The sequence below is a fragment of the Diabrotica virgifera genome, chromosome 2 (assembly GCF_917563875.1).
Source record: "Diabrotica virgifera virgifera chromosome 2, PGI_DIABVI_V3a".
NCBI lineage: Eukaryota > Metazoa > Arthropoda > Insecta > Coleoptera > Chrysomelidae > Diabrotica > Diabrotica virgifera.
Genome location: NC_065444.1, coordinates 274,300,515 through 274,322,360, shown reverse-complemented (window position 1 = coordinate 274,322,360; position 21,846 = coordinate 274,300,515). Strand labels below are relative to the sequence as shown.

Sequence of the window (21,846 nt, the reverse complement as noted above, 5' to 3'; positions counted from 1 at the left end):
AAACTGTCACTGTGACAGGAGAATTTTATAAAATACTCCTGTCACAGACGTCTAAAGGTGTGAAACTATGTAATATAATGTTAATTTATACGTTTATATCGATAATTTCCAGCTCTACTAGTTTCATCTCTTTCTAATTCACAATGTATTATGTTCTCCATCTTTTGTGTTATTTTGCCGGTTATTAGCGCGCTCATAACTGTATAATGTTGTATCATTATCTAGAGGTATGCCCATGTTTTGGCATTTCCATTTCCAACTCGCTAGCGTCTGCTCTAAATATATTTTGAACAACATTGGTGATAGATAGCATCCTTGTTTTAGACCTTTTGTTATACCGAATCCTGTTGTTACGCTATGTCCCATTTTGATTTACGATTTGCTATTATTGTAGAATGATTTTACGGCTTTTATTAATTCGAAATTGATGTTAGAGCCTTGTAGAGTTTCCCAGAGTTTGCTTAAGGCTTTGTTTAAGTCAACGTACAATATATGGGTTTCTTGGTTATATGTTAATTTTTTCTGTATAATTTGGGTTAGTGTAAACATGTGGTCTATGGTGGACTAAAATATTCCTTTTCAATTTTGTTTTTAAGTTGTGCCTATTTTGCAATTAAATGGAAGACAATAAATATCCAAAAAGGGTGGCAACCACTTCAGAAGTGAAAAAGCTTTTTAGTGTGATAAGGAAATGCTATGAGTGCGTTTTGTTGAAACTATAAAAAGGATTACTGGATTGTCCAATGTCTTTATTGTTTACCAATCATCATGCATTTGTTTGTAAGGCTAGTGTTATTGGTATATTATATAGTATGTATTTTCTCATTAAAATGTCTTAGCTTGTGAACGAGATTAAACGAATATATTGTAATGTTACGCGATTGACTTTACTATTTTATTTTTACTGATTTATATTTAGACGCTAACTTATATTTATTTAAATAAAAAGACGTACTTTATATTATTTTATTTACATACACTATGAAAGGCTTTACAAAAACTTTAAAATAAATAAACACTTAACATTTAATTCATTAGAAATACTACGATATTTATTTTAGTTTCCTTAAATAGTATATACAGTTATAGTTTATTTTTTAACCAGGAGGAGTAAACTAAAAAGACAGATTCACACCCAAGAAAGTCACTAGAAAAATAACCAAATACATCTTCTTTTTTGGTTGATCTAATCGACCCTCAACGATAATCCATAAATATTATATTAAATTAATACGTCGCTAAAGAGTTCAAAAAACAACTGCTTTTTATATAAAAGCAGACTAACAATCTAAAAATTAAAGGAATAACACAGAAAACACAAAAATCGCCGATATACTTAATTAACCTATGAAATGTCACTAGTGTCAAAATTTGATAAATGTCATTTGTGCCAAAATTTTATAACAGTGGAGTAAACTTGCCTGCGGTTGGACCAATTACAAACAAGCAATACAGCGCGGTAAATGTGAGTCACTCCTCTTGGTTAAAAAACAAACAATAGTCTAGAAAAATTGAAAGGTAAATAAACCACTTTATCGAACAATTCGAAAACATAGAAGCGTTTAAAATACGGAATAAATTACAGGTAAAAATAATTTACTAGTACAATCGGCAAGGGTCTATAATGAATAGAATGTTACATCATAAATCAAACAGGTAATAAATTATCCTCGCTTAGGTAGACAAAAATTGTTTACGCAGAATTACAAAAAATAGGCCGGAATTTTCGGCGGTAAATCGGGGTCTAGGAGCGTCACAATATAATAAAGTTTTGATTATATAATGAGATTAGTTTTAAAAATTAGATTTCTGATTTAAAATGTGTGATTATAGGTCCACGTGCTGGCATCAGTTCTTAAGAGTTTCCTCCGAGAAATGCCGGAACCGCTTCTGACGTTCGAATGCTACGAGAATTTCATCACCGCAGCCAATTTGGATGTGGAAAGTGATCGGGTGACCACCCTGTACGACATCTTGAAGAAGCTGCCTCCTCCAAACTACGATCTGATGGAAAGGTTGATGTTCCACTTGGCCAGAGTGGCTCTCCACGAGGAGACGAACAGGATGAGTGCCGCTTCGTTAGCGATAGTGTTTGCACCGTGTGTGTTAAGGACTAATAAAGTGGTTCCTGCGCAAGAGAGTCTCATCGATATCAGCAGTCAGACGCAGTGTATTGAGACCATCATCAGGTAAAGTTACAAACTAGGATATAATTGACAATTGTATAATAAGGAATATAAGACTGCCTGTACAATTCCTTCTTTAGGTACCTTATCTGTAATCAGACGTTGACTGCTTGATTACAATTTCTTGAAAACTTTCTCTATCTCTAATATTACGCAGCCATGAAAGTTTCTTTCGACCAATGCATCTCTTTCACTCCACTTTTCCCAATATTATAAGGCGAAGTAGATGGCATGGTACTTCTCAGAGGCTTTTTTCAGTGCGTCACAAGTAACAGAAAAATAAGTACGTCCGTGATTATACACATTTATAACATTTATTCTACACTCACCGGCACAAAAAATGGGCACCCGAAAAAATGGGCTATTTTTAATGACTTGTATTTCCTAAACCTGATATATATCCGATTTAAGTAATTTTTTTAATATGTGTTAACCTTATTCTTTAACAATATCGTTGTAATAATATTGTTGCTAGACAGGTACATTGTCATTGTATACAGGGTGTACGAATCAAACTGTGTTTTTGAAGTTATACTTCTTTAGGCACGAGGGTGAAAATTTTGATTTTACTGGGCGCATGCGCACACCGACAGTATGGTATAAACGTTATACGGGATCTGATTGGGTGTTAAAATCATCTGTCAATAATTGTTCAATATGGAGATTTTGGATAAACAAATTAATGTTGTGTATATTCATATTTGTTTTTATTGTTGTGATGGCAGAGAAAAAAAGTTTATAATTGTAGTGACTTTTTAAATAGTTTTTAAAAGCGACAGGTACGTAATAATTGTAAATGTTTCAGTATCCTAATAAAAAATTTCATAGGTACCTACCTATTTGGTAGAACCTATCAAAATAGTATGTAATGCTTTGATTTACATAATTAAATTTAATTACATACCATCAAAATTTCTATCAATATTCACCTAATATATTGTTTTCTTATTCTATGTTTTTCAATTCAAGATCAAAATAATTTTATTTAATTCAGAACTGTCAAAAGTTTAATCCTTTAGTTAGTTGATCTTCGCAAACGATGACGCATGGTCTCCGTGGGTAAATGTTTAAGGTGAATGAATTTCAATACTAACTGCGGTGATAAGCGGGTTCGAAACCCACTAGAAACTTTTACTTTTTTATTTTTTTTTTATACATTTTATGATTGTAAGTATATTTTATTATATAATTTTTTTTTTCAGTATTTAGTTAAAAAAAATTCCGACAATTATTGTTCAGAAATCATTTGTGGCATTTTTCAATGTGTTTGTGTGTGTTTTATTCTTTTATTATTTTAATTTTTGGCACTGTTTTAATAAAGATGTTTGAGAAATAGTAAGTATAAGTTTAATATGTAAATAAACTGTTTAAAGAATATTAATTTCGTTGAAATCATATAATAGAAGTACATATAACTTCTTACGTGCGTACAAAGTACACACACATTCTTTTTTTCTTAAACTTTGGAACACCCTGTGGAATGTTCCAGCTTTTATAAAATACTGAAATTAAAACCCAACTATAGCCCCAGGTTTTCTTAACATTCTGTTTTTTGATTCATTCGCTTATGTTGGATAATAAAAAAGTTAGGCACTTTAACAACTACCCCTGTTTTTCGTCAATACAGGGTGTTTTTAAATAAGTACGGCAAACTTTAAGGGGTAATTCTGCATGATAAAATAATGACAGTTTGCTTTATAAACGTATGCCCGCAAATGCTTCGTTTCCGAGATAGGGGGTGTTGAAATTGTTCTTACAAACTGCCGATTTATTTATTGCTCTAAAACGGTTTGTGATATGCAAATGAAATTTTGTAGATTTTAAGAGGTAGTTATTGCGCATTTTTTGGCATACAATTAAGAATTTTATATTCACCATTGGCGTACATACGGGTATAAACATTTTAGATATATTCCGTATGCACGCCAATGGTGAATATAAAATTCTTAATTGTATTCCAAAAAATGCGCAATAACTACCTCTTAAAATCTACCAAATTTCATTTGCATATCACAAACCGTTTTAGAGCAATAAATAAATCGTCAGTTTGTAAGAACAATTTTAACACCCCCTATATCGGAAACGAAGCATTTGGGGGCATACGTTTATAAAGCAAACTGTATTATTTTATCATGCAGAATTACCCCTTAAAGTTTGCCGTACTTATTTAAAAACACCCTGTATTGACGAAAAACAGGGGTAGTTGTTAAAGTGCCTAACTTTTTTATTATCCCACATAAGCGAATGAATCAAAAATCAGAATGTTAAGAAAACCTGAGGCTATAGTTGGGTTTTCAGTATTTTATAAAAGCTAGAACATTCCACAGGGTGTTCCAAAGTTTGAGAAAAAAAAACACAGTTTGATTCGTACACCCTGTATACAATGACAATGTACCTGTCTAGCAACACTATTATTACAGCGATATTGATAAAGAATAAGGCTATAACATATTAAAAAAATTACTTAAATCGGAAATACAAGTCATTAATTTTTTGGGGTGCCCGTTTTTTGTGCCGGTGAGTGTAGTTGTTGATAGATGGCCTATAATCGGAAAAAAATGATTTACCTATTACATCTTCTAAAATCTACTACTAAAATTTAAAGTTCTTCTCAGTCTTTCAGTGTGTCATTAATTTTGACGTCATATATGATTTTAAGAATGTAGAGAATTATTGCATGACATTTTAGTCAAATGTGACAGTTGTCAGAGTCGTGATCAGCCAAACATGAAAATGGTATTGCAGTATAACCCTTTTATTTGAAATTTGGTATAAAAACAAATCAATCGTGTTTATTGCATTTATAAAAATGTATGTTCTTTGATTCGTATAGTCATATAAATTGTACAGATTATAGTCGTATAGATAATACGTAAATATTTTTTTAATATAGCGCCATCTATCAACAACTAGAATAAATGTTATAAATGAGTATAATCACGGAAGTACCTTTTTTCTGTCACTTCCAACTGAATGCGTTAGAAAGAAATCAAAAAACTGTAACGCACTGAAAGAAGCGCCTGAGAAAAAGTATATTTAGTTCCTCTATTTATATAGCCGAAGTATTCTGTTTTTCTTGTCTTTATGGGCAGACGTTCTGAATTCATCATTTGAAGAACATCTTCATTGGAAGTGTATGAAGCTCACGATATCTTTAGGATCTGTCTATAGCACCAAAATTCAAATACTTCTAATTTGTTTAGCATTGTAGTTTTTAACGTCTACGTCTCACAACCATACAATAAGATAGGTTACACATAACATTTCGAGACCTTCTTGCGAATATTCATCGACAGGTTTCTGTTAAAAGAGAATTGATTTCCAGGTCATAAAAGGAATACATATTTCGATCATGGTTATTATCTCTTCATCAGAGTCACAATTTACATTTAACTAGCTGCCAAGTTATTTGAAATGGTTTACAATATAATATTGTTTGTATATTGTTTTTGTGTTATCTTAGTGACTTAGTCCAGTGGGGTCGCCATGTTGCTCTCTTTCCTGTCCATGGTCTCCATTGTTGTGCAGGAACACACTAGAAACAGAAGCGAATGGAGGAAACTGGGAGAAGCCTTTGTTCAAAATTGGACGAATTAAAGGGCAAAAGAAGTGACTTAATTATTCAGAATGGTGGACGTACGCCATTTTGTAAAATTATTATAAATGGAATCATATATAGCAAATAATATCTCATTTGAAAGCTCTTGCACTACTAAGTATATTCCTAGATTTTTGTATGATTTGCCGTGAAGTTTCAAAATGGCGACCGTTCCATATTCAATGTCGACAGTGCTAAAAAACTACCGCCAATAATTTACTCCAGCAGGTCAATTGATTTTTCCAATTTTTCCACATACTGATATAATTAATTTCTTTTCTCGTTGACAGCTGTCAAAAATATCGATACGTTACTCTCTGTATCTAGTGTCCTAGTAACTTCAATTTTTTTCAGAGTGCAACTGAGGAAAATAAGAAGCACATTAGATGACATCGATACTTTAGATACAGCGTGTCAAGCTGCGACGAATAGACTCTCTAGCTTAAGAAGTTCCAAAGTATTCACTCCCGACGAGCTTCTGCCTGCTAATCAGCCTTCTCAACAGCCTACTGATGAGGAAGAACACTTATTGGAGGACCACATACAGGAAATCCAAAAAGAAAAGGTAAGACTGATTATTTTACTAGCCCATGTCATAACTTATATGTATAATATGTACTATATATTAATACGGGTATTATTCCGAGAGATTGGCGCAAATCAACATTTATTACATTACCAAAAAACCTAATGCAAGAGAATGTAATGACCACAGTATAATTGATGGGGCCAGACGTAAAAGGGTTTAAGTGCAGTTTTGATAGTTCTGAGATAATCAGCTTCAAAGTTGTTTGAGTTTTATAAATTCTAGGAGTCATTAAACCAAAATATGTCTAGTGTATAATGTACTATAAAATGATAAAAATATAAGGGTATATTATTACTCTTATTATATCCTTCCTTTTTTTCAATGATTAAAAAAATGTACTTGAATCGGTATATGGTGTTGATAAATGTTACTGGTAAAACGGTTCAAGTGCAGATGTTAACTACATATTACTAATCATTTTTGTCCCAGCTGTTATCCACAGAGTAACTACAACTGGCACGTTGCATAATACTGAATTAGTCTTCAAAATTGGTCACAAATCTAATATTTATTTACTTGAAATTAATCCTGTATTAACATGTGTTTACACATTCATCATCATCAATGGTGCTACAGCCCTATGAAAGAGCCTCGACCTTCGCAAGTCTATTACGCCAGTCAGTCCTATCCATTGCCAACCGTTGCCAGTTTGCTGCGCCTATTTTTCTCCCATCCTCATCTACACCATCTTTCCATCTAAGTTTTGGCCTACCCCTATTTCTACTTCCCACAGGTTGTGACATAAGGATTCTTCTAGGAGGGTTGTTATTATGTGATCTTGCTAGATGTCCTGCATATCTTAGTCGTCCTATTCTTATAAGAGATACTACGTCTTTACCACCAAATATATGTTTATATCTGTGGTATACCTCGTAGTTGTTACCTCCTCCTCCAAATACCGTTTTCACAGATGCCACCGAATATGCCTCTCAGGATCCTTCGTTCAAATATAAGCAGAAGATTTTCATCTGCCTTGGAGATGGTCCATGTCTCCGATCCATATGTCAGCACTGGTTGTATAAGGGTTTTGTATATGGTTATTTTTGTTTTTTTGGCTTAAGTTTCTGCTTCTCATATGTCTACTCAGTCCAAAATAGCATTTGTTCGCTAGGATTATCCTTCGCTTGATTTCTTCCGTCATGACGTTCTCCTTGGTGATCAGGGAGCCTAAGTATGTGAATTTGTCCATCACTTCAAAGGTAGAATTATCAACAGAGAATTGGTGACCGATGTTTCTGACTCTATTGTTGGGTGTTGATGCCATCATCTTAGTTTTATCCTCGTTTACTGTCAGGCCCATATTTTTTGAGGCATTTGAGAAGGTGGTATACATTTCTTCTAGTTTGCGTGTTGTGCGGGAAACTAGGTCCACGTCATCGGCATATGCCAAAATTTGGGATGATTTATTAAAAATATTTCCTCTGTTGTCTATTCGGGCATCTCTGACCGCCTTTTCCAGAGCTATGTTGAAGAGGAGACACGCCAGCGCATCTCCCTGTCGCAGCCCAGTATTCGTTTCAAACGCCTGTGATTGTTCGCCCTGTATTTCGACTTTGCAAATGACTTTACGCATTGTAGCCTTAACCAATCTTATCAGTTTGTCAGGGATGTGGAATTCATCCATGGCTTCATACAATTTATTTCTTAGGACACTATCATAGGCTGATTTAAAATCTACGAAAAGATGGTATGTGTCGATATTGAATTCATTGGTTTTTTCCAGTATTTGTCTTAGCACAAAGATCTGGTCTGTTGTTGATCGACCAGGCCTAAAACCACTTTGATGTTCTCCAAGAAGCTCCTCTGAATATGCACTTAGGCGACCATATAAGATGCTCGAAAATATTTTGTAAGCTGTATTAAGGAGGGTTATTACACATTACAGAATACTAAAAATAGTTTTGTGGTAAAATGGTTCAAGCGCACTCCGTTTATTTTATTACTATTTGTTTTTACAGAATGATAAAAATAGTTTTGTGGTAAAACGGTTCAAGCGCACGGTTAAACCTGTTTACTATCAAAGCAAACTGTAATTGTTTTCAGTGAACTAAATGTAATGACGATAGATGGCGACTGTAGGGCAAAATAATATGTGCTTAAATCGTTTTACCACCAAGTTCTAATACCATTTAGGTATGCGAATCTATACTTAGAGTAAAATTTTAAAAAAGTGCCCTTAAACCCTTTTACTTCTAACCCCCTCAATTAGTCTAATGAGTCACACACTAAAAATATTCTTAAAAATTATCCATTTAATAATTTTCAGAAAAGTGGAACACAACTGAAACCCAATTTGGATTTAGGAATGCCATGGGTACACGAGAGGCATTATTTGGATTTAACATCCTCATGCAAATATGTATGGATGTAAATCAACCACTCTGTTTGTTTTATTGACTACAATAAGGCGTTCGATAAGGTCCGACACAACCGTCTTATACGCTTGCTTAAAGATATAGAGTTGCTGTTTCTTAGAGTCATCCATGCAAGAATTTAAAAGAAGTGCGAGCAACAAATATCGGACAGACAGTTCGGGTTCATTAATGCAGGGAGTACCAGAGAGGCACTTTTTGGAATACAGGTCCTGATTCAAAGATGCTGGGACGTTAACTGCGACGTATACGCATGCTTGATCGATTATGAAAAGGCATTTGACAGAGTTTAACACCAAAAGATTATTAACATTTTAAAACAAGCAGACTTTGATGACAAAGACCTCAGAATAATTTCAGAACTCTACTGGAATCATACCGCATATATGAAAATTAACGGAGAAGAAACGATCACATAAAAATACTATGTGGAGTTAGACAGGGATATATCCTATCGCCGTTGATATTTAATATGTACTCAGAGAGAATTTTTAACGAGGTTTTATACGGAGTAGACGAAGCCATCCTTCTAAATGGAGAAAGAGTAAACAATATTAGATATGCCGACGACACCATGGTGATAGCAGATAGTTTAGCGGGACATCAGAGGCTAATGGACAGAATCAACGAGTAGGTACAGTCAACAGTACGGACTAAACATTAATACCCAAAAAACGAAACAAATGATTATCAGCAAGGAGAATATAAACGGGGCTCATCTGTACATTAATTAGAATGCAGATAGAGCGCGCGAAACAGTATTGGTATTGTCGAAGCGAAGATCGGTGGAATATGCGCATTTTATCAATGAAATTCGATATTTTTAAGATATTCCAGAAGCCGCTATAGATAAAATGTTTTAACGACCTAATAATCATTCATAATTACTCAACGGATATTAGTACAGTTAAAATAATTAAGACGATAACCGGACAACATTGATTTAATGAGTAAAATTTAGTTTTTTTTTATTTTAATGACAAAAAAAGCAAGCCCATTAGCAGAACCCAATTAAAAATTATTTTGCACATCATATTTGAAACATTATTTGGTTGAAAAATCTCATTTTTGTTGGCAAAAAAAATATATTAATTTGTTTGGACTAAATTAACGTTGTGCTTATCTTAAAAAGGATATGTTAGTATCAACATTGGCACAGTGTTGCCAAACTGAATTTTGTTATTTTGGGTGTAAATTTTTTCCACGGATCTCCGAGGGTACTATACCTGGGAACTATTATACATGAGCAGTGGAGCAATGTACAGGAAATAAAGTACCGCATAGGAAAGGAACAAAATGAGCGCCATCTTCAAAAGCCACAATATATCCCTAGATACAAAAATGAGACATTTGAGATGTTATGTTTTCTCTGTATTATTGTACGGAGCGGAGGCATGGACGCTTACGGACACCACTATTACAAACCTTGAAGCATTTGCGATGTGGCTTTATAGAAGAATGCTGAGAATATCATGGACAGCAAGGATCACGAACAAGAACGTTCTAGGAAGAATTAAGAAGGAACTGGAGATTCTGTTTACCATCAAACGCATAAAATTGCACTATCAGGGACACGTTATGAGAAGTCAGCATCTTCACTCCCTGCTGCAGTCCATATTGCAAGGGAAAGTCAAAGGTAAGCGAGGACCCGGTAGAAGGAGAATATCATGGCTGCAGAATTTGAGAACATGGATTAAGAAAACCTCAACCGAACTGTTTCGGGCCACAGCGAGCAAGATTATGATTGCCAATATGATTTCCAATATCCGAAACGGATAGGAACCAGAAGAAGAAGAATATTAAATGTATGACTGTTTACTCTTTGTACCAACTCATTCAATTGAAGTCCTCTCTCCTTGATTTGCTACCTGAGTGACCTTCGTGGCTTCAGATATTTCTGTACAACTGTACTTTACTTTAATGATGCAGAGAATGGTTCTAAGTGGATTTATCTGTTTACAGGAACATCTTACATCAACTCTTCCAACGCTCACTCACGCCACCTCTGACGATGACATGCTGTCAACAGATGGCGACGGTAGTTTAGACGACCTCACGTGTTTAGCCGACAAACGTCACAATCAACGGCCGATCGTGCGCTCGATCAGCACGGGCCCGATTCCGAAGCTACGTCGGCAACTTTCGACAGACGCGAAATGTTCCGAAGACTGTCCAGACGATCCTATTATGGTGTAAAAAGATTAGGTGTGTCTGTCTGTGGTTTCTGTTGATTTAGATTTACTTTTGTACATAGATTACCTAATCGGGACTTTTAATGTTGGAATTGGTGAGACCGCAAACGAAAGTAGATAAATTGAGGTTATGTTAGATTAGAAGATTGTGATAGATATTACAACGGTGCATTTTTAGTGTTTTATATTGTGATATAGGTTTGGAAAGAAACAATCTCGAAGTTTGTAGAAAATAAGTTTATGGTAGGTATGACAATCAATGATCAACATCTGCACGTGGAGAAATAATTCTATGATTATACAGTGTAGATTGAAACATGTATTTTACATGAACATTTTTATTTTTCAATGTGTATTTCAAAACAGAAACACTTGAAATTTTTACAATGGAATGTACATTTTGTTAGTCCTAAAAGTAAGAAAATAAATGTTTTATTAATACAAAAATTGAAATACAATATGTATTTAGCATTTTCGTCCATTATTCTAAATTTGAATTTATAGTTTGAAAATTGGCATTGGCTAGCAATGTTTTTTTTTTTTCATGAAAAAGAGGCATGTAACCTGTATTATCAAGCTATATTTCCTTGCTACACATCTGACTACAAGAACTTCTTTTTGTCTTATTCATTTTTATTGATTATTCATCTTTATAACCATAGATGGCCTCTAAATACAAATTCAATCATAAAAAACATTTCTCTCCAAAAATACATCTTTTAGATACAGATGTCCAAAAATGTGGACATGTATTTATTAAGTTGTGAGATAAAAAGAGGAAACTAGTAGAGGTGGGAAATTTAGCGAAAGAAACCTATAAATTTACTGTATATTGATTGTTTCGCACCTTTAGACGTGTCAGAGGACTATGTCAAATAAAACTGTCACTGTCACAGTGGTAGTTGCCAAACTCGTCTGATACGTCTAAAGGTGCGAAACAATCAATATAGAGTAAATTTGTAGGTTTCTATCGCTAAATTTCCCACCTCTACTATTTTCCTCTCTTTTCATCTCACAACTTAATATGACAACGGCACCCGATTTGGGCGTCGAAACGTTAATAAAATTATTTTTTTCATTTTAATTGTGGCTTATTTCCCATATAAATAATTAATCATAAAAATGCCACAAGGAAATAGCTTCAGAACAAAACTTAATATGGTTTCCGTCTTTTACGTCATTTTGTCGGCTATTAGCGCACTCATCACTGTGTACTAACAGGTAATTATAACGTTCAACATTGTACAGGTAGTATTTTACAGTTTTCTTATATGTGTACAAATGTAGACAACTGCTGATAACCGATGAAATTTAAATTTACACATCAAATACTTAGTGCCTCAATAAATTTAATGTGCACACCAGGAGTGAAAGGGTTCATATAAATTGAATTTTTGAGTTACTGGTTGTCTTCTGGCGGTCTTATCCAGATTTTTAAACAGTGGGTGTTGTATTATGAGTTTATTTTTGATGTAATCATTCACCCTGCTCTCCTCTGCTGGATTAGAAAGTCTCTAAGAAATTCTGGACAATATTAGCATAATTCTGTGTTTTTATATTTCCAAGAAAGTCTTTAACAATGTTTTTGAAAGCCAACCAAGCATTCTTTTCAATTTCTTTCAACATTGTTTGGGTAAAATATTTTTGTCTTCAAGAAGCTAACGAATCTGTATAGGTCAGTGTTGCCAAAACTCTCAGGCACGTGTTGTTATTAGACTGCCAATATACTATTAATTGTAATCAGACGGAGTGGCATCGGCGCGCTTCTATCGTCCATAAGAAATACGTATCCCTATATATGCAACGTTCCGTTGTTAACATAACAATCTATAGATTCTGGGGTAGAGGAAGAACTTGACGTTGTAGAGAAAACAGCTCAAAAATCAAAGCCAACACATTTTTTTTTCAAATTGTTCCCCAGTGTAATCAAATGAGAACAGAATCTACTACAAGGGGACAAGGCTAGAACAAGGTGACTGACCTATTTATCAGCTTACATCTATATAACCGATAATCAAATATGAACATGAATGAGACCCTAATATCATAAGTAGTCACAGTTGTATAGAAATACTGCTTTCAAAAGTTATAAATAACAAAAAACTCAAACATGAAGTAAAAACCACTTCTATGCAATTGGTATATTTATTAAAAATTTTAAAAATCCCAATGGATTGAAAAAATGTGTCCAATTCAGAACGTTTTCGGACCTATCAGTCCATCATCAGTGAATTCGAATACTTGCTAAATAGCCCCAGAACCAAACAATGGTTGAAATTATAATTCAATCTACATTATGTTGTAGTGATATTGAACAGGCTAAACGCCGATATTAAAAGATATAACCTCCGGGAACATGGTGAAACTCTCAGAGTTTATACCTATAGATTTTCACCATGTTCCCTGAGGTTATATCTTTTAACATCGGCGTTTAGCCTGTTCAATATCACTACAACATAATGTAGATTGAATTATAATAATTTCAACCATTGTTTGGTTCTGGGGCTATTTAGCAAGTATTAGAATTCACTGATGATGGACTGATAGGTCCGAAAACGTTCTGAATTGGACACATTTTTTCAATCCATTGAGTTCCAATCCATGTTTGAGTTTTTTAACTATGTGGTATACAGCCAACCTAGGGAACTACCCTTTTTAGTTTATAAATAACAATATATGGGGTGACGGTGTAAGGCCATTACTCCTACATAACGAAATATTAAACCAATGTACAGGGTATTGCACGGAACTTGGAAAGAGGAGATAGTTCCAGTCTATTGAGTATAAGTTCTGTACGGAATAGTCAGAAAGAGTACCTAATAAGTAGACAGTATGGTCAAAAATTAATATCTCAAACATTTTTGAAATATATCTTAAAAATGCTCAGCATAAAGTACATGTTACAATATATAACTTTACCAGCATGATCTTAGTTTATCTGCTTTGTATGTAGGTTTACTTTGAAATTTAAATAAAACGTCATTCTAAGCAGATATCTGTCGTACGTTTTATTTAAAGTTTGTTGGGAATCTGGATTTGCACTTAAAAAGGATATATTAGATCTTAAACCTGGCTGTATTCTAATGTGTGATACCTAGGTTTCCCTGTTTAATTTCTCCCCTTGTATATTATATATCCGGTTATTTTCAAGATTCAAGAACTGTTTGGCCAAGTAGAAAGTTGTAATATTCATTTATATTATGGTTTATCAATTTAAACGATAAAAAAAATAAAAAAGATCTATTTGTAGTGTTTTAATTATTTATTATTTAATACTAGAAATAAATCTGTAATTGTTGCAAATACCCATCTTCGCCTTATATCATACACATAAAACATAAATATATAAATTCTTCTATGCCAGTTTTTTCTTATACCCATGTAATCCAAGATTTTTTTTGAAATGATTGTTTTAGTAAGCGTTAAGTTAGAGTTCGATATTAGAATATTCATATTAATAGTTTATCTAGTTTTTTCAGAAATATTATAGGCGTATTCTTTTGAGTACAGCACAGGATTTTGAAGCACAAAAGTAACGGAAACAATGTTTTTATTTAAAGCATCATAATTATTGACTGTACAATTTGTAGTGAGTCTTAGTCTGTTACACGATCAGCTTCCATTTCTTCCTATTCTTCTCCTTGGTATTAGGAATACTCTCAAGTCTTCTTCCACCTGGTTAAATCGTGCTCTGGGCCTCTCCTTCTCACTCCAACCGTTCTTTGGTTAAAATCCATCTCGTTCATTTTGTCTACGTGGCCTAGTCTCTGCAGTCTGTTTATTACGATGGACGATGCACCTAATAATATCAGATTCACTACAAAGGCGGTAGTGTTTAAAATTATAGCTCCTGCGCAATAATCCGTTTCCTTGCACGGCTTTATAAATATGTCTGAGGAATTTACATTCAAAACAGCCTAAGAGTTTTTCATTGTTTTTTGTCATGATCCATGTTTCTTACGCGTAGTTGAGAACGGGCTTGATGATAGAAATGAGTGCTATAAACTCTTTCGTCGAAATAATGACATTTCTTAAAACCTACGGAGAGTTTGTTATGGATGTGTAAGGATAACTGCATTTAAGCATTTACATTTAAAGCAGTGTTACTATCATCAATTGAAGACCTTGGGACCAAAAGGAAACATGCCACCAAACAATATTTTGGAGAAAACATCATTTTAAACTTATTTTCAAATCCTGAAATCCAATTTTTATATTTTTCTCGGAAGTAAGGCCCATAATCGTTTGGAAATATGTTATTAAATACACAAGAAAAGTAACACAAATGTTTATTTAACGGTTTTTGTGTTTTTGAACACTTTTTGAACAAATATGAGGTTTATCCCCTTTTGTATAAAAAATGATATTCTAAAAAATGAACATAAAATGCAACAATAAAATAATTCAGTTGTCAATATTTTCAATATCTGAAAAGTCGTCCAAATTTTCAATATATTCCAGTAGTGGTTCAGTATATGGTAGAATCTATTGACAAGCACCATTTTCTGTCTACACTGTTTTGTGCAACCGCAAGGTGCATCTAATTTTTGTGGTTCTGTTTTCTTCCCTTTTGTATTTATATATTCGTAACCTAGATTTATTTTAGTCTTGCGCTTAATTTTTTTATGTCGTTGGGTATCATTGTGTCTCCATCTAGGAGGCTCCTTCTTTTCTGGAGTTGGCAAAAGACCTCCAGAAGTCTGTGGGGTATAAACCCATTCATTTTTCTACAATAAAGTAGGTATTTTACTAAAAAGGGATAAGCCACAAAAAACCTTCACAACAATCCTAATATTTTTATGTCCGAAAAATATAACATAAGGGGACAAGCCACAGATTTAATAAACTTACTGTTTCTGAGTTTATATCTTCCGAATCGCTGCTACTTCCGGATACTGTATAGTCTTTGTCATCTTCGCTTTCATTTAGAAATGGATCTTGGTCACCGTCTTCAGAATCAAACTCAGGAAAGTCTATTTTCCGTTTACATACACGGAATGTTCCACCGCCATGTTGATTACTACACATCGCTTTCCGGCAACGATACCGGGACAACTCAAAATTGGTCGTTTTTGAGATGTCTACACTAACATATTTATAGAGGATTTTAAGCTCTATAATCCGCGATGACTGGGACATTTTTAAGTGCAATACTCTCCGAGTGAGGGCGCTAGGTCCACTATTACATTCAGAGTGGTAGGAGGTAAACGCGGCGCGAGTAGTGGGCTAACGCTAAAATCCGTCGTGAACCTTTTGAATTTTCTCAGTGTGTACTATTCGTGTGTATTATATTATGATTTAGTAAAGTACCTTTAAACTTTGGATAGAATTTAAAATTGAACCTAATGTAACGAAAGATTAAGGGTGACTATTCGTTACAGCATTAAGGGAGTACAGTCATTTTGTACTTGATATCGGCCCAGTCTCTTAATCTGGGGAATTCCATCCGAATTATCTTGCAACGGATAGTATGCCACAATGATCACAAAAATATTCATAATAATGAAATGATTCTTCCAACAATACTGGGACAATTCAAAAAAATTTCAATTAATTGCTAATTGTTAACTCAAGTGGTACCAAAAGATTGCCAAAATGAACTGAAAAACAATCTTTGATATCAACTGAAACAAAGAACATAGTTTTAGTTAAAAACGAATATAACTCAAAGCATACAATAGCTGTGCAAAATGACAAAAACTTGCAACTCGATTTTCTCGAAACACATTTTTTGAGTCGTCCCGGTATCGTTGCCAGAAGGCGACATGTTGATGACACAACGGGACTTACTACAGCGACGCCATCTATGAGAAAACAGCTTAAATTTTTTGTGTTTGAGACATTAATATGATTTAAAGTGTGCGATTTCTAGTTTAACTCATTTTTGACGAAATTGTGGCTTGTCCCCTTCTGGTCCCAAGGTCTTCAATTCTGTCCTGAATCGTTTCCTTGAATTATTATTTAGATCAATATGACAGTTTTCATTGACTTTGCTAATTACCATTACTTAAGTTTTTTGAGAATACATATAACGTTAGTGCAATTGCTTCTCTTGCATTATTAACTGTGTCTAGTATATTTTGTAGGACTTTTTTCTTTTCTTGTTAATTTTGGCGTCGTCTAGAGCGTATTTTAGTATACATTCGGAGTACAGATTGAAAGGCAATTCAAACATGACACACCCTTGTCGGACACCCCTTTGTTTATGGACACTTTTATTTGTGTAGTTGGAATATTTTAAGCTTGTTTCTTGGTTTCAATAGTCCAGCCTCATTTTCTGCAGTTATTTCAACAATTCTTCATGCTTCTTGTAGTTCCTTCTCCTATCGGAGGTTGGCTATCATCACAGCTATCCGTACCTTATTGGCGGCTGCTCTGAAAAGATCCACTGATCTGCAACTACACCATTCTCTTAAGTTTCTCAGCCAGAAAATTCTTCGTCTCCCTATGGATCTTTTACCCTTAATTTTACTTTGCATTCCTCTGGTAATGTGGCCTAAATATTCCAGCTTTCTTGTTTTGATGTTCCTTATGACCTCACAATCCTTTTGTAGCCTTTTGAACCCTTCTGCATTTGTAACTCGTGGATCCATGATATTTTGGAATCCTTCTATATCACAACATCTCAAATGCTTCCAACTTCTTTATATTATCCCCTTTAAGGTAGATAGTATCAATACGGACAAAACGCGCAACCCTGTCTTTTTATGCTGGACTCTATAAAAAGCTTTTTGGAAGTCGATGGAGCAGAGATTTACTTTTTTCTGGCAATCGTAAGCAATTATGAATAGTGTTCGAGTAAATTTGTTTAAATAGTCCTAGAAATATGACTGCGACAACTTAAATCTTATGGGGAATATTCTTCTAAAATTCCATCTTTAACTTGCAAAAATCAGCCGAATTGTTTAGCAATAAAAACTTTTATAAATATATTGTACCTAAAGTGCCAAACGGTTCTTGCTAATCATTGGAAAAGTTTTTATAAGTGTGTATAAGGCGCCATGACGTAAATAATGATCCTGTATAGCTATCTATATTAAAATACTGTGACCTTTTACAAAAAATATCACTGACAGTGTCATGAATAATTGTCACCAAGTTTTTGTAGAAAGAGTCACTAGAGCAACTGGAGGACTGGCATTTGACAGATAAGATCCACTTTTACCGTAACTATGACAAAATGCTCTCTTGGTATAAATAATAATAATAAAGATAGGAAATGTTCGAAATAATCAGTTCCAGTGAAAACTGACCAGTTTTTACCAGTAAACTTTTTTGCAATACTTCATTAAACCTATTTTAAAAAAGCAATACCCTTGAAACAACGTATAATGTATGTGACATTAACACAAAAGATTCTTAATATATGGCATGCATCGTCATTTCGTACAGTAAAGCGACAATTAAAATAGGGAATAAGATTTGTTTTCGAATATAAAAAATGATAATGATGATAAAAAATTGAAATTATCACATATAGGTCTGGATCCCGCGTACCAAAAAAAAGTTGATTAATAGCAAGCTGAAAATTTGTTAATAGCTAAACGGTGTCTAGTCGGACAAACTTTGATGTAAGGGAACACTGGAACAGGGGAAGTTTTAATTGTGGAACAGTTTAAAAATTTGGAACATCAACGAAAACGTCCCATGTATTTTGTCGGACAGAACATCCAATTGATTTGTTACCCTTTCATTAAACTCTCATGCAAAAATCAGACTGCTATTACTAACCAACATGATTCCTGTCATTTGACATGTTCTTCCTGTTCCACTCATTAAAATGGCCAGTGATAAACACGAGTCTGATTTTTGCATGAGAGTTTAATGAAATGGTAACAAATCAATTGGAAGTTCTGTCTGACAAAATACATGGAACGTTTTCGTAGTCAGACGTTCCAAATTTTTAACCTGTTCCACAATTAAAACTTTCCCTGTTCCAGTGTTCCCGTACATCAAAGTTTGTCCGACTAGACACCGTTAAGCTATTAACAAATTTTCAGCTTACTATTAATACTAATTTTACTACAATACTAATATTTTGTTGAGCCACCTTGGCTTTAAGAAGTGCAGCCACTTTTCTAGACATGCTGTTTATGCATCTTGCTGCTATTTCTTTTAAATGGTCATTATGGTTCCAGTGAATAATGATTCTCTTTATCAACTGAACCTAGTTTATTATTGCTTCCTCAGCCAACTTCCTTTTTAGACATATTCAGACATTTTCAATGGGATTCATGTCTGGTGAGTTGTCGGGCCACACTTGAAAACTTGATCTTCATTACAGATATTTCAAACCAAATGCCAATTTTAGTACGTTGTGCTTATAGGGTGAGTAATTAACATAAATAAGAATTTATCGATATAACTGTTCACGTTATATAAAATGAATTGTCGAATGCCTGTTTGTATCCTTTGCAAAAATCAGTTGTGATGTAAAAATATTAAGATGTGTACTATAATAGGCAGGGTAATATTAATTATACCGAAATCTGATTTTCCTATAGAAGTTATTTAAAGGCCGGTTGAGAAATTGTTACAACAAAGATACATTTAAAAAAATGAATATACATCGTTTGTATGAATCACCAACTAACTTATTAGATGTGTATGTTGTGTTGATCTTAAATCTGTATTAAAATAGTTGAAATTGATGAATGGATTGCATATGTGAGTCCGTAATGAAATGAAAAAAATTAAAAGACGTACTAACAATCAATTTATAATCTACTTTGGACTACCGGTTTCGCTGTCTACAAGATGCACATCATCATCAGGTCCCGGCAACAGTAAACTAAATGATGCCGATAAAAGGAATGATTTATGAATATCTTTTTGCTTAATTATTGCTAATAGGGAAAGGATGTACTTACTGCATTGATTAGCAAATATTGACTAATCAATACAGTTAAGTCCATAGTTTCCATCAGTTTCCTTTTAGCAATAATTGAGCAAAAAAGTATGATAGTGCAGGCTTCAGAAATCATTCCTTGTATCGGCATCATTGAGTTTACTGTTACCGGGACCTGATGATGCTGTGCATCTTGTAGACGGCGAAACGGGTCGTCTGGAGTAAATAAAATTGATTGTGAGTATGTCTATTAATTGATTTCATTTAAAATAGTTGAATTTATCATTATTTGTTCATGTTTTGTTCGGTAATTTGAATAATTTATTGTTCTGTGATAGTACCAGAGTAAAGCAACAAATAGATTCAAAAATGGCCCAAAATTAGCTTTTTGGTGTAACAGTTCCTCTACACGTTTTCCTATATTGATAGAAATCTCTATATGAAACTTAGCCTTTCTTGTCAAAACTACAAATATATATTTCCTGCATATCAATAAGCAGTAAATTATAAAACATAGATAGTTTCTCTTCATACTATATTTTCGATATATTTAAACTATATATTTAATTAAAATTGCAAATATTTTATTATCGACTTTCAAAACTCTTCTTCCAGTACTTTACAAGATATTTTTCACGATTAAATTCATTAGTTAACCTTCTAACAGGCCAAATCGTAAAAATTATCTGTTGAAGTTGATATTTTTTTTCAAGTAAATATAGGCAAAAATAACTTATTTTTAAATTTTCTGCCAAAAATCTTGTCTAGAATAAGTGCTAGGTGAGAAATAGTGAAGACCGTCTACAGACGGTCTTGTCGGGTTATGAGTAAAAAATAAATTTGGTAGATGTTTATTATAAAACAAGATTTATTAAGAAAAATGAGTATATAACATGTTATTTTTGATGGTGGTAATCCCAAAAACAATTTTTACCGACTGTGCCGCATAAATGGAGGTCACATTTGAAACAAACAAGCTGCGTATCAGATTTTTTACACAACTTACACATTTTCTTGCCTTTTCGATCAACCCAAACTGGAAAATGGTTTTCACCATCAAAACGTACATCAGCAACTTGATGAACCCCTCTTTTTTCAACACCAGATGAACTAGTTTTACTAGAAGAACCAGGTTCACCATTTCGAGCTGATGATGGTCGATCTACATTTCGTTTTTCCTTGAAAGAAACAAGGCCAGATGCTATCTCATCACGGAATTGTGAAAGAGATAGAAGCCTCTCCTTTTCGCAACAGTCACTGGAATTATTTGCCTTTTCGGCACGTATACGTTTATATAGTATGAATGCGTTTGTGGCGGCCATATCGACAAAATGATAGAAAATCCGAATCATAATATTTCTGCTTTTAGCTCGAATGTGATATCGACCCCTAAGGCCATCCATCAAATCGACTCCACCCATGTGAGCATTATATTTACGTATGATTTGTGGACAATCAACTTCGATGCGTTTCCTTTGCGTGATGTTTCGGTCGCTACATCATCCAAAACTAATGTTGAAGATGCTGCTGATTGATCAACATTACTATATCCATTGGCAAAATATCATTTACAAATGCATCAGTTGTCTGAGCTTCAAGCATTTCCTGAATGCAGTCGTCAATAACTTGTGATTTAGCCTCTGATACCTCGGATAGGCTGTAAGGCTTTTCAGGCTCAATACTATCATCAACACAGTCGGGATCCACAATACTATCGTCACTACTATAAATGCTATCGTCGATTTCAACGGAATCAATAAAGTCAAATAATTGTTCATCGGACAATTCTTCCAAATTGATTTTGTTCTTATGGTTACGATTTAAACGATGCATCGGTCACAGAAAAGAAAAATAATAGAACAACAGGAAAATAAGCATGTTCCTACGCACAAAAAGATAACAAAATTTCATACTGAAGGGGATATTTTCTATACGTACACCGGCAAGACCGTCTTGGTATTTTTGTTTATAAAGCCTATTTACACAATAGTTTTTACTAAAAGCTTATTATATTACTGAAACATGAAATATAATCTACTTACCATAAAATTATCAAGTTGA

The 21,846-nt window shown here is 33.8% G+C and overlaps 1 protein-coding gene across 4 annotated transcripts in view; it reads left to right on the top strand.

The window, feature by feature from the left end:
* LOC114335736 (unconventional myosin-IXa) overlaps positions 1-15,772 on the top strand; it is a 209,504-nt gene extending 193,732 nt beyond the window's left edge. For all 4 annotated transcript variants that reach the window (XM_050644658.1, XM_050644660.1, XM_050644659.1 and 1 more), the window contains 3 exons: positions 1,834-2,189; positions 6,139-6,349; positions 10,708-15,772. In XM_050644658.1, the coding sequence (XP_050500615.1) occupies positions 1,834-2,189; positions 6,139-6,349; positions 10,708-10,941 (801 nt within the window). In that variant the 3' untranslated portion in view covers positions 10,942-15,772. The remainder of the gene's footprint in view (positions 1-1,833; positions 2,190-6,138; positions 6,350-10,707) is intronic.
* The last annotated feature ends 6,074 nt before the right edge of the window (positions 15,773-21,846 follow it).